The sequence below is a fragment of the Manis javanica genome, chromosome 7 (assembly GCF_040802235.1).
Source record: "Manis javanica isolate MJ-LG chromosome 7, MJ_LKY, whole genome shotgun sequence".
Taxonomy (NCBI): domain Eukaryota; kingdom Metazoa; phylum Chordata; class Mammalia; order Pholidota; family Manidae; genus Manis; species Manis javanica.
This window is the reverse complement of record NC_133162.1, coordinates 35,461,593-35,476,695: the sequence shown is the minus strand read 5'-3', so window position 1 is coordinate 35,476,695 and position 15,103 is coordinate 35,461,593. Positions and strand designations below refer to the sequence as shown.

At 36.1% G+C, this 15,103-nt stretch overlaps 1 protein-coding gene across 5 annotated transcripts in view; it reads left to right on the top strand.

Moving 5' to 3' along the window:
• Positions 1-15,103, top strand: part of PCGF5 (polycomb group ring finger 5) — a 127,435-nt gene that overhangs the window by 83,035 nt on the left and 29,297 nt on the right. For 4 of the 5 annotated variants that reach the window (XM_073240710.1, XM_037002641.2, XM_037002640.2 and 1 more), the window contains exons 4-6: positions 1,175-1,230; positions 1,344-1,403; positions 3,730-3,878. In XM_073240710.1, coding sequence (XP_073096811.1) covers positions 1,175-1,230; positions 1,344-1,403; positions 3,730-3,878 — 265 coding nt within the window. The remainder of the gene's footprint in view (positions 1-1,174; positions 1,231-1,343; positions 1,404-3,729; positions 3,879-15,103) is intronic. The other variant, XM_073240709.1, reaches the window with a different exon arrangement.

The following is a 15,103-nucleotide window of genomic DNA, read 5'->3' as shown; positions in this document are numbered from 1 at the left end:
TTTTCGAAGGAAGTTATGGATGATTTGGGGAGTTCAGTAGACTAAAAGAAGCAGAACGGTATACAACAGATACAATGTAATGTCAGTTATGCTTTCAGAGTTTTTCTAGTTGGAAGAAAAGACTGAGAAACAGCTTAAGAAAATAAGCAAAGGTTTTTGGATTTTTTTTTTAGATGTAAGAAAAACCATACATGTTTGCAGTCAGAGAAGAGGACTGCTGCTGAACAGGATGGAGGAGGTGGAAAGAGAAGGGGTGTTATGGGAGCAAGAGAACAAGATTAAAAAATAAAAGACATGAGAAGGAAGAGTTACACTTACATAGCAGGAAAAGGAACAGAAACATCAAGATATTTTACATTTTTTTTGCCTAGGAAGATAGAATGACTGAGTGGTCTAAATCGCTCAGAAGAGAACAGAAGTTATTTCCTTTACAGTAAGAAGCTACAACCATGGTAGAGATGTTGAGAGCAGGTGTACCAGCAATGACACCACCCCTAAGTGTCATGCTTAATGCAATAAAAGCATTTATTATTCCTCACAATTGTGTGTGTTTCACGGATCTAGGTGGTTCTTCTGATCTTGGCTGGGCTCCCTCACGGAATTACAGGTAGCTGCTGGCTGGTCAGCTGCTCTGCCCATCTTGGCCAGAATCGCTCACGCAGGGGCTGGGCTGTCAGTGAACTGGTCTGAGATGGCCTTAGCAGGCAGCTGGGCTCCCAGGTACAGGGCATCTCATCCTCCAGACTTGTTCCCACAGTGGCAGGATCCTGAGAGAGCACGCACATAAGCAGGTGGCACCTCCTAATGCTTAGGCTCAGAGCTGAGCACATTGGCACTTGTGCCACATTCGGTTGATGTAAGCATGTTTCAAGGGTAGCCAGTATTCCCGACATGGGGAAATAAACGCCATCCCTTAATCGAGGGAAGAATTTCAAAGTCATGCTTAGCGTGTATAGATCCAGGGTGAGCTAGAGACCAGGAACCTTTCTGTATTCAGTCTACCACTGTGGGAAAGACTAGAATAGGTGTGCTCCCCATGCAGGGGAATTGGGTGTAACAGTTGTGCTAAAATATTGTATGTTCTGCATTTGTGATACATATCAGATACACATCTGAAACTGTCTCAGCTGATTTTGATGTCTTCATTGTTAGTATCTTTTTTCCTCTTTGGAAGGTTGGATAATACATTAGAGGAAATTATATTTAAGCTGGTCCCTGGACTACGAGAACGTAAGTTGCTCTTTGGCTTCTTGCACATTTCTGTGTTTTATGAAATCAGCGTTTCTCTTAAAGCTTTTGTGGTTGTTTCTGTTATTTTTATACTTCCTTTTTTTTTTAATTAGAAGAACTTGAACGTGAATCTGAATTTTGGAAGAAAAATAAACCTCAAGAAAATGGACAAGGTGACTTTAAAAAAAAAATCTCTATCTGTTAGAATCTCTCACACTGGTCAGTTTTTTGTAGCTTTGGTGAACTAATCTCTCTTAAAGCACAACTTCCTCCTGTACAGAAATCACATATCCCTTTCTTTACATATTGAAACCTTGATTATAAACCTTGCATATGATATCATGAGATTTAATTTATATACATGTATGTAAATCTGGAGTCACTGCAGCTGAAGGTAACTAGAAAAAGGAAATTGGAATTTGGGAAGAGAAAAGGGAGATTAAACAGAAAACTTGACTACTGATTATAGCAGTGTTGGCTGGAGAGTTAAAGGAAACTAAAGTAAGAAATAACCAAAGCCAGCAAACAAAACGGTGAAGATTTTTGGTTTACTGTACTTTATTTTGTATGTTTGACTTAATAGCAAAGAGAACTGAGACGTGCCTGAGAGCCAGATCAGGGGATCTTCCTATGCTCTGAGAATCTGGAATGAAGTTTTCATAGATGGAGCTCAGATGATACAAATTTATATATCCTATATTTGAAAAATAATTTGTTAGATGTTTATGGGAATTTTTCCCAACTCCTGAGTATCCAAATTTCTAGGTCCCAGGAGACTCTGCAATGAATGATTTGTAATAATTTCAACAAAGTAGCAAACATTACTGGGGAGAGAAAAGGCTTTTAGTATGTATATAATTCACACATAGGAAAAAAAAAAAGTATAACGTACCTGAAAATCATAAGGAAGTATGGTCCTTTCCCCATGTTACTCATTTCAAGATGACCTGAATACTATTGAATCTTTCAAGGATGTGTGTGTGTGTGTGTTTGTAGGCTTACTTGTGAGCTCAGTCTCCTACCTCTGGTTTTCTGGTAAGATTGTAGGATTGTCCAGTTTTATTAGTTCAGCCTAACAGTGCAGGGCTGGCTTCATATAGCAGAGGAGGCTTGAGAATATTTTTGAATGACTGGAATAAAGTTGCAAGGAGTTGTTTTGATCTATAACAACAAAATGGGCAAAGCCAAGCCTGACCAAAAAATGACTTGGGTAAAGACTTGCTTTACCAAAGTGTAAACTGTAATTTAGACAGTAGTGGTATAGTAAAAATAGATAATATAAAGTTGACTAAACGTTCCAGTTTTTGACTACTTTTTCAAGAGGACAGGAGCACAGGGGATTGTTATCAGAAGCTATATGGTAAATCTAGTTTAATTCATGACTCTATGTATCTTATATACTTGTGAAGGACCATAGCCTACTTTGTGTTTATCTTGCTTTTCCCATTACCTCTCCCTTTTTAAAAAAAAGTATTTTATAATATTTGGTCTTCATTTAAGGTGGAGAATTTGGATCTTTTCTTGGAGCTGGAAGTTTGGTTCAGAAAAGGCAGCTCCTATTGAAGTGGGTTGTAAAAGAAAGAACACACAAGAAAACTCACCTGTCCTTTACGATACAATTGTGATACTTTTACTACAGTCATTAAAGAGGAGCTCACCTATTGCTTTTTTTTCTGGGCTTTTCTGTACTGTGATATTTGGCTAATTCTTTCAAGTTTCAGCTTAGAAGGTATTTTATCTGGAAATCTCTGAATCTCTGCTTTGCCCCAGAGTTTGGGTTTATTACCTGTTGTATGTGTGTGCACACAGTCTGTTTTACCTCTTCCTTCTGTCTGTTTACTTGCCTGTTTCTCCTCCTGTACCCTGACCACTATGAGAATAACATTCTAAGCTTCAATATTGTTCTCTCAGGCCTAGCACAGTACCTGACTAACATAGAGTGAAAAGTACTCAATAAATGAGTGAATCAGCAAATATACTTGCATTGTATGTAGGCTGCAGGTATTTCGTTGGTTAAATACATGTGCATAATATGAAGTATGCTATTCAGATTTCTTTATGGGGTTTTAACATGTTGCATAGCTACATACATACTCATTCTACCTGTTATATTTTGCTAGGCTGGTTTTATGAAATCTAATAATTTGAAATTTAAATGTATATAAAATTTGGAATATTTTTATGTCCTGTCTACTTTCTAAGTAGTCCAGTCAGTAATTGTGCAATCAGTTTTGTGACCAAATATAGCTAGTCCTGAATCATGCGGCTGTCCCAGTGATCCTAGAAATCTTAGGGTGTGTTAGTAAGTGACTGACTGTTTTTTAAAAATATATTTTCATTGTTGAGTTGGTTGGAACATTTTAAAGGTAATAAAATTTTAAGTTATTCTCCACCAAAAACTGCTAATTTTTATAGTTGATTATTGTTTTGATTAATACAGTGTTGCTTAACTTTAAAATCAACTTTGAATTCTAACTTAGTTTTGTTTAAATTATACAGATGATACTTCAAAAGTTGACAAACCTAAAGTAGATGAAGAAGGTGATGAAAATCAAGATGACAAAGACTATCACCGAAGTGACCCACAAATTGCTATATGTCTAGATTGTTTAAGAAATAATGGGCAATCAGGGGACAATGTAGTAAAGGTAAGTGGACACCAAGTACAGATGTATTTTTATAGCTATTTTATAGTAAACCTTTGATAGTTGTTGAATTTTCCTAATGTTTCAAAATGTTTGCTTTCAAAGTTTTTACTAAAATATTCAAATAGGATATCATTCTCTGACAGTCCCATATCTACAAATGGCCAAGCAGTTGCTTCTACAGGCACCTGATTTCAAACCCCACAAACCCCACATTGAACCATCCTGGGCCAATGCCACCATCTAGTGGTTAATGCCTAGAATCACACCTATTTCTCTTTTCACCTCCTTTTATACCTTTGTTGGGAGGTCATATACATTGTTACTCCCTTTTCATGTGTGGTAACCAACTCGGACTCAGATCATTTTAAGTCTAGCAGTGTCCCCAACCCTTTTATTCACCCTCTTCTAACTTTTTCTCCTTTATTTTTATTTGCATATGAAAAATCTATCCATGTCATAGGTAATACATATTATGAATAATTAATTGGTTTTTAAATAAATTGGATGTCATAAAGTACCTGTGAACTTTTAATGTTCTTTAAGGATCCCAGATATTTCTTATGGAATCTCCATTTCTAAACCAATTTCCCTATGTATTTATCTGCTAATTGATCCTGTTTGTAAAGGGTCACTGTACTAGATAGTTTAAACACCCTACTTACTTCCTTTGATTTTCTTTGGTCTGTAAATGGTGTTTAGATAATGTTTTCTGATTTTTTATGGCAAGCAACTTTCATTTTCATTATAAATGTTCACTGTTCATAATGGAAATATTTCATTTTATTATAAATATTCACTATAAATGTACTTCAGCTCTTAGATTTTTGTCACTTTTATCCTAATACTTATCATCCATTAAGAATATAATCTCTCTTTGTAGTCTATGTTTTATTCAAATACCCACATTCAATATTTAGTGTCTCTTATTTTCTTTTACTTCCAATGTGTAATCTTTAGACCAGTGCGTTGAATTTTATACTAATATATTCAATGATATTTTCCCATTAGGAAATGAAAACCAATTTTTCAACTCAGATTTCCCATCTTGCAACAAATATATATGACCATAGTGATTCATTAATATTTATCCACTTCGTAAATATTAGGCAGTGAAAATATAGTAAGGTTTTTTCACTCAAGAACTTTGGTTAGGTCTTATACATATAAACAATTAAGTTGATTTAGTCAACTTAATTGGACAAGGCAGGTGGTAAGTGCAGCAGTCTTCAGAGAAGCGGCCACTGTACCTATTGATCCTTCCAGTGTTTCCATCAGGGATTTCACTAACCTTACCTTTCTCTAATTGCGAATCATTTCTGTATCCCCTTTTGGGAAGGTTCTTAATAGAGATTGTGATCTTCCTTCAACTCTCTAATATATGTGTTAATCTTGTAGTGAAAATTTAAGCCATTAGAAACGCTGAATATCTTTTCATAAATAAATGTGAAGTCTACTTCTTTGCAGGATTTCTAGAATGAAAGTTATGAAGCATTGAATTTTAGAAATTCATCTAAAAAAATTTCTATGCTCTGCCTTGATATCATCCTCTTTTTGACATCTTTGACATTCACTACTCCAGTTGACCTTTTATCCATTCACTCTTTCTTTTATAGACTTTTCTTCATCTTTGTGCCTTCATTCTTAAAACAACTTTCATAGCATATATGACTTCTGCTCCGCTACCCTGATTCTTACCTTTTCTCCCTGGCCATTCCTACAATGGCTTTCCTTTTTCCTGTCTTCTACTTGATACATGTGAGTATATCCTAATACCCAGCCATCCACTCAGTTATTCTGTATCTGTGTTCATCCTAGGAAGTCACTTCTATTTTTTGTGGCTTCAACTATATAAAGAATTTTTTAATCCCTCCAAACTCATTCTGTGAGGCCAGCATTACTCTAATACCAAAACCAGACAAAGACACTACAAAAAAAAAACAAACACCAATATCCCTTATGAACATAGATGCAAAAATCCTCAACAAAATACTAAAAAACCTAATTCAGAAATACACATTAAAATGATCATTCATCACAACCAAGTGGGATTTATTCTAGGGATGCAAGGATGGTACAATATCTGCAAACCAATCAATGTGATACAATATATTAACAAAAGGAAGGATAAAAGCCATGTGATCATCTCAATAAATGATGAAAAAGCATTTGACAAAATTTAACATCCATTCATGCTAAAAACTCAAAAAAGTGGGGATAGATTAAACATACCTCAACGTAACAAAGGCTGTATACAATAAAACCACAGCTAATATACTCAATGGCAAAAAATTTAAATGACTTTTATTCAACATAGTACTAGAGTCCTAGACACAGCAACCATATAAGAAAAGAAATAAAAGGACCCAGATTGGTGAGGAAGAAAACTGTCACTATTTGCAGATGACAGGATACTATAGAGAACCCTAAAGACTCCACCAAGAAACTATTAGAACTAATAACTGGATTCAGCAAAGTTGCAGGATACAAAATCAATATACAGAAATCTGTTGCATTTCTATATACTAATAATGAACTAACAGAGAAATCAAGAAGACAATTCCATTTACAATATAAAAAAGAATAAAATATCTAGGAGTAAATCTAACCAAGGAGATGAAAGGCCTATATTCTGAAAACTGAAAGACAGTGATGAAGGAAATTGAAGAGGACACAAACAAATTGAAAGATATGCCATGTTTATGAATAGGAAGAATTAATATTGCCAAAATGGCCATACTGCCCAAAACAATCTACATATTCAATGCAATTCCTGTCAAAATGCCAATAGCATTTTTTACTAAACTACAATAATCCTAAAATTTATATGGAACTACAAAAGACCCCAAATGGTAAAAACAGTCTTAAGAAAGAAGAACAAATTTGTAGCTCTTCTACAAATTTCAAGCTATACTACAAAGCTTACAGTGGTTAAAACATGTGGTACTGGTACAAGAATAGATACATAGAGAGGTGAAACAGAATAGAGAGCCCTGAAATAAACCCATGCCTATACATTCAATTAACATATGACAAAGACAAGAATATAGAATGAGGAACAGACAGTGATGATGTTGGGAAAACTGGGCACCTATATGCAAGAGAATGCAACTTGATCACTGTCTTATACACTATACACAAAAGTAAGTTTCAAATGTATTAAAGACCTAAATGCAAGAATGAAATCATAAAACTCTTAGAAGAAAACCTAGGCAAGAAACTCTTGAACATCAGCATTAGTAATTTTTTTAGGATACATCTCTCTGGGCAAGGGAAACAAAAGCAAAAATAAACAAATGGGACTACATCAAACTAAAAAGCTTCTGCACAGCAAAAGAAACCAACAAAACAAAAAAGCAACTCACTGTATGAGAGAATATATCTGCAAATGATTTATCTGCTAAGGGACTAATACCCAAAATATATTAAGAACTCATACAACTCAACACCAAAACAAATAATCCAATTTAAAAAAATGGGTAGAGGACCTGAATAGACTTTTTTCCAAAGATGACATACAGATGGCCAACAGACACATGAAAAGATGCTCAACATCACTAATCATCAGGGAAATGCAAATCAAAACCACAATGAGATATCATCTCATACAAGCCAGAATTCCTAATAGCAATAAGACATAACAAATGTTGACAAGGATGTGGAAAAAGGGAATCCTTGTACACTGCTGGTGAGATTGGTTCAATCACTACGGAAAGCAGTATGGAGATTTCTAAAAAAACTAAAAATAGAAATTCCACATGACCCATCATTTCCAATTTTCCAAAAGATTATATATATATACTGTTAGATTTATTACAGCATTATTAACAATAACCAAAATATGGAAACCTCCTAAGTGTCCAATCAATAGATGAATGGATAAAGAAGATACAGTATATACATATACAATGGAATAATTCTCAGCCATAAAAAAAGAATGAAATCTTCCCATTTGTGACAATATGGATAGACCTAGAGGGTATTACACCAAGTGAAATAAGAAACAAAAGCTATGATTTCACTACATGGAATCTAAAAACAAAACAGAAATAGACTTGCAGACACAGAAAAGAGACTGGTGGTTACCAAGGGGCACAGGGTGAGTGAAATAAATGAAGGGAAAAATAATTAGTGAAAATGCTTGCTATCTTTATCTGGGCTATGTTTACATGACCATATATACACATGTCAAAATTCATCAAACTGTACAGTAAGATTTGTACATTTTATTGCATGTACCTCAAAATGAAAAATAAATTCCATTTGCAATAGTATCAAAAGGAATAAGATACTTAAGAATATATTTAACCAAAAAAAGCATAAGGTTTATACACTGAAAACTATAAAACATTGAAAAAAATTAAGAAGGCCTAAATACAGTGGGAAGACATCCTGTGTCCATAGATTGGAAGACTGAGTTGCAGTCTTACTCAGTGAAAACCCTAACCAAAATTCTAACTGGCCTTTTTGCAGAAATTGACAGGCTGATCTTAAAATTGTATAGAAGTCCAAGGGACCTAGAATAGTCAAAACAATCTAGTGAAAGAAAAATTTGGGTGACTCAAAGTCCCAGTTTCAAGACTTACTTCAAAGCTACAGTAATCAAGACAGTGTGACACTGGCAAAAAGATAGACACATGGATCAGTAAAGTAGAACTGAGAGCCAGAAATAAACCCATACATTGATGAAGAATTTATTGTTTGACATTGGGCCAAGATAATTCAAAAGGAAAGAATAACCTTTTCAACACATGGTGCTGGAACAACTGGATGTCCACATACAAAAAAATCAAGTTCAATCCCTAACTCATGCTATATACAAAAACACTCACAACATGGATCAAATACCTAAATATAACAGCTAAAACTATAAAACTCTTAGAAAACATAGAGATAGATTTTCATACCTTAGATTTGGCTGTGGATTGTTAGAAATTACACCGTCACACAAGCATCAAAATAAAAAATAGATAAATTAGACTTCAACATTAAAAACTTTTGAATATCAAATAACACTATTAAGGAAGTAAAAAGACAAGGACAGGAAAAAGATGGCTGAGAAATGAGGCAGAAACTACCTCCCAAAACCACATATAACATGAAAATACAGCAAATAAAAACTAGTCCTGAAAGAGCAACCTGAAGACTGCAGAACAGACTGCCTACATCTAGGGGAAAGAGAAGAACTTACAGAAAAGGGTAAAGCAGCAAAACTGTGATCTGGCCCTCCCCCCACCCCAATTCACAGGAGGAAGAGAAACAGAACAGGGAAGGAGTAGAATCCCAGGACTGCTAAAAACCCAGCCCTGGAGATCTGCTCTGGGAGCACGAATGCACATTACATGTTGCTCTGGAGATTAGTGGGGTTGGAAAGCAAAGACAGGCAGAATACTGGGAGAGATTAAGATTCCAGCCACTTGTGGAGAATGGGTACACACAACCAGCCCCTACAGAACAAAAGAAAGGCAGGCACTTTGAAAGACCTCACAACAGCAAGAGGGGTGCTAAAGGGGCAGATTACAGCGAGAGGGGTGCTAAAGGGGCAGATTACACAAAGCTCACTGCTGAGGAGAAAGAGCAGATGGACAAAGTCATCCTGGCACACTCAGCCCAGCAGGTTGGAAACTCTCAGGAGCATCAGATGCTCCACCCCCCTGGCTGGCATTGCAGCCCTGAGGCCCCCCACTGTGATACCTAGCCTACAGCTCCTTCCTCCCAGCAGGCACTGGTCCTGCACACCTGCTGCCTCAGCCATCATACCAGGTGAGCCAGAGGGTGGCCCTGCCTACAGCAGCTACAGGGCATAACTGGTTCCTCCCTGCACACTTGGCCCACTGGCCCTGTTACTGGAGGCAGGCACTGCAGCCAGGAAGCAGGAACGAACTCTTCCTTCCTGGAAGGCACCAGTTTCACTCACCTGTGACCTCCACCATAGCTACAGGCACTGTGCAGCTCCAGAGAGACCTTATGAGCATTAGAGAGCACCACCTACAGTTACTCCATAGGAATCACTACAAAAATGAAACAGCAAAAAAATTTTGTACGAAGAAAAATATAGCAGAAGATGCCAGAAAGAGGGCAAAGTGAAACTGAAGTCACCAATCTTCTTGATAAAGATCTCAAAATAAAAATCATAAACATGCTTACAGAGCTACAGAAAAGTATTCAAGATCTCAAGGAGGACTTCAAGAAAGAAAAACTTCAAAAAATACAGTATTGAAATGAAATATACAATGGAGGGATTTAAAAGTAGATTAGATGAGGTAGAAGAAACAGCAAATGAAATAGAAAATAGACAACAGGAAAACAAGCTGAGGCACACATCTCTATAAGTGAAAGAATAATAGAATGCAACCAATAGGTGCAACCAATCCAAATGGAACGATATTTGCATTATGGGGTACCAGAAGAAGAAGAGAGAGAAAATGGGATAGGAAGTGGCTGAGGAAGTAACTTCAGAAAACTTCCCCAATCTGGGGAAGGAAATAGTCTATCAGCGTATGGAAGTACAGTTCTCCCAACACAAGGGACCTTATAGTAAGACAACACCAGGACATATAATAATTAAAATGGCAAAGATCAAGGACAAGGACAGAGTACTGAAAGCAGCACAGAGAGAGAGAAAAGATGTGTAAAGGAAGGCCCCTCAGGCTTTCAGCAGACTTCTCAGCAGAAACCTTATAGGCCAGAAGGGAGTGGCATGATATATTTAATGCAATGAAATAAAAGGGCCTCCAACTAAGAATACTCTACCTGCCAAGATTATCATTTAAATTTGAAGGAGGGATTAAACAATTCCCAGATAAGCAGGATTTGAGGGAATTTACCTCCCACAAATCATCTCTCCAATTTATTTTAAAGGGACTGCTCTAGATGGAAGTGCTCCTAAGGCTAAAGAGCTGTCACCAGAGAAAATCAAACCACAGTAAAGGAAACAGACCAATTAATTACTAAGCAAATGCAAAATTAAATCAACTACCCACAAAGTCAGTCATGGGATACACAAAAAGTACAGAATATGACACATATATAAAGAGTAGAGGAGGAAGAAGAAGAGGAAAGAAAAGAACCTTTAGATTGTGTTTGAAACAGCATAATAAATGAGTTAAGTTAGACTCTTAGCTAGTAAGGAAGCTGCCCTTGAACCTTTGGTAACCACAGATCTAAAGCCAGCAATGGCAATAACTACATATCTATTGACAATCACCCTAAATGTAAATGGACTGAATGTGCCCATCTATATGCTGCCTACAAGAGACTCACTTCAAACCCAAAGACATACACAGACTAAAAAGTGAAGGGATGGAAAAAGATATTACATGCAAATAATAGGGAGAATAAAGCAGAAGTTGTAGTACTTTTATCCAGTAAAACAGACTTCAAACAAAGTAAGACACAAAGAAGGACATTATGTAATGATAAAGGGGTCAGTCCAACAAGAAATATGACCATTATGAATATCTATGCACCCAACATAGAGCACCTAAATATGTGAAACAAATACTAACATAATTAAAGGGGTAAATAGAATGCAATGCATTCATTTTAGGAGGCTTCAACATACCACATACACCAAAGGAAGGATCAACAAGACAGAAAATAAGTAAGGAGACAGAAGCACTGAACAACACAGTAGAACAGATAAGCCTAAAATACATCTACAGAACACTCCACCCAAAAGCAGCAGGATACACATTCTCCTCAAGTACACATGGAAGATTTTCTAGAATAGATCACATAGTAGGCCACAGAAAGAGCCTCAGTAAATTCATAAGAATTGAAACTACCAACTAGCTTCTCAGACCACAAAAATATGAAACTAGAAATAAATTACACAAAGAAAACAAAAAAAAGCCCACAAACACATGGAGGCTTAACAACATGCTCCCAAATAATCAGTGAGTCAATGACCAAATAAAAGCAGAGATCAGCAATATATGTAGAAAAATGTAAACAACAGCTCAGTGCTCCAACTACTGTGGGACACAGCAAAGGCAGTTCCAAGAGGAAAGAACATACCAATTCAGGCTTACCTCAAGAAAGAAAAACAAATGAGGACCAAAGTCAGTAGAATGAGGGACATAATAAAGATCAGCAGAAATAAATAAAGTTGAGAAGAATAAAACGATAGAAAAAAAGTCACTGAAACCAGAAGCTGGTTCTTCAAGAAAATTAAAAAAATAAAAATAAACCCCTAGACAGACTTACCAAGAAAAAAAATGAGAAAGGAAAAATCACTACAGACACAGCAGAAATACAAAGAATTATTACAGAATACTATGAAAAATTATATGCTAAGAAATTGGATAACCTACAAGAAATGGACAGCTTTCTAGAAAAATACAACCTTTCAAGACTGACCCAAGAAGAAACAAAAAATTTGAACAGACCAATTACCAGCAACAAAATTGAATAGGTAAACAAAAAAACTACCTAGGAACAATATGCCTGGATCCGATGGCTTCACTGCTAAATTTTGTCAAACATTTAGAAGACCTTATACCCATCCTCCTTAAAGTTTTCCAAGAAGTAGAAGATAAGGGAATATTTCCAAACTCTATGAGGACAGCATCATGCTAAAAGCAAAAGCAAAACCAAAGACACCACAAAAAAAATAAAATTACAGACTGATATCCCTGATGAACATAGATGCAGAGATACTCAACAAAATATTAGCAAACTGAATTCAGAAATACATCAAAAAGATCATCCATCATGATCAACTGGGAGTTATTCCAGGGATGCAAGGATGGTACAACATTTGACAGTCCATCATCATACAGCACATCAACAAAAGAAAGGACAAAAATCACATGATCATCTCAATAGATGCTGAAAAAGCATTTGGCAAAATTCACTGTACATTCATCATAAAAACTCTGAACAAAATGGGTATAGAGGGCAAGTACTTCAACATAATAAAGGCCATATATGACAGACCCGCAGCTAACATCATAACAGCGAAGAAGCTGAAAGCTTTTCTTCTAAGATCAGGAATAAGACAAGGATGCCCACTTTCCCCACTTTTATTCAACATAGTACTGGAGGTCCTAGCCATGGGAATCAGACCTTTTCAGAAACACAAGGCATCCAGATTGGTAAGGAAGAAGTTAAACTGTCACTGTTTGCATATGATATGATATTGTACATAAAAATCCCTAAAGAGTCCACCCCAAAACTACTAGAACTAATAACTAAATGCAGCCAAGTTGCAGGATACAAAATTAGTACACAGAAATCTGTACATTCCTATATACTAAGGATGAACTAGCAGAAAAAGAAATGAGGAAAACTCCATTCACAATTGCATCAAAAAGAATAAAATATTGAGGAATAAATTTAACCAAGGAGGTAAAAAATCTACACCCTGAAAACTACAAGATACTCATGAGAGAAATTAAAGAAGACACCAATAAATGGAAATACAGCCCATGCTCATGGATAGGAAGAATTAATATTGTCAAAATGGCCATCCTATCTAAAGCAATCTACTGATTCAATGTAATCCCTATTCAAATACCAACGGCATTCTTCAACAAACTAGAATAATAGTTCTAAAATTCATGTCGAACTACAAAAGACCCCAAATAGCCAAAGCAATCCCAACAAGGAAGAACAAAACTGGGGGAATTCCACTCACTAACCTCAAGCTCTACTACCAAGCCACAATAATCAAAACAAATTGGTCCTGGCACAAGAACAGACCCACATATCAGTGGAACAGAATAGAGATCCCAGATGTAAACCCAAACATATATGTCCAGTTAATATACAATAAAGGAGCCATGGATATAAAGTTGGGAAATGGCAGCTCTTCCAACAACTGGCATTGGCAAAACTGGACAGCTGCATGTAAGAGAATGAAACTGGATTATTGTCTGTCTAACTCCATACACAAAAGTAAACTTGAAATGGATCAAAGACCTGAATGTAAGTCATGAAACCATAAAATTCTTAGAAGAAAACATAGGCAAAATATCCTGAATATAAACATGAGCAACTTTTTCCTGAACATATCTGCTCAGGCAAGGGAAACAAAAGCAAAAATGAACAAGTGGGACTCATCAAACTAAAAAGTTTCTGTACAGCAAAGGACACCATCAGTAGAACAAAAAGGCATCCTACAGTATAGGAGAATATATTCGTGAATGACATAGCCAATAAAGGGTTAACATCCAAAATATATAAAGAGCTCACATGCTTTAACACTCAAAAAGCAAATAACGCAATTAAAAAATGGGTGGAGGATCTGAACAGACAATTCTCCAAAGAACAAATTCAGATGGCCAACAGACACATGAAAAGATGCTCTACATCACTAATCATCAGAGAAATGCAAATTAAAACCACAATGAAATATCACCTCACACCAGTTAGGATGGCCAACATTGAAAAGACAAGAAAGAACAAATGCTGGCAAGGATGTGGAGAAAGGGGAACCCTCCTACACTCTTGGTGGGAATGTAAATTAGTTCAACCATTGTGGAAAGCAATATGGAGGTTCCTCAAAAATAAAAACAGAAATACCATTTGACCCAGGAATTCCACTCATAGGAATTTACCCAAAGAAAACAAGATCCCTGATTCAAAAAGACATATCCATCCCTATGTTTATTCCTGCACTATTTACAATAGCCAAGATATGGAAGCGACCTAAGTGTCCATCTGTAGATGAATGGATAAAGAAGATGTACATATACACAATGAAATATTACTCAGGCATAAAAAGAAAAAAATACAACATCCTACCTTTTACAACAGCATGGATGGAGCTAGGGGATATTATGTTCAGTGAAATAAGCCAGGTGGAGGAAGACAAGTACCAAATGATTTCCCTCATTTGTGAAGTATAACAGCAAAGCAAAACTGAAGGAAGAAAGTAGCAGACTCACAGACTCAAAGAAAGAACTAGCAGTTACCAAAGGGGAAGGATTTGAGAAGGAAAAAGGGGATTAAGGGGTATTATAATTATCACTCACAATATAGGTAGGTCATGGGAAGCAGTATAGCATGGAGAGGACAAGTAATGACTCTATAGCATCTTACTGCACTGATGGACACTGACTGCAGTGTAGTAGGGGAGGACTTGCTAATATGGGTCAATGTTGAAACCATAATGTTGCTTGTGTGGAACCCTCATAAGATTGTATATCAATGATACCTTAAAAAAAAGAAAGTGAAAAGACAATCTATAGAATTGGCTATTTGCGAATTGCATATCTAATAAA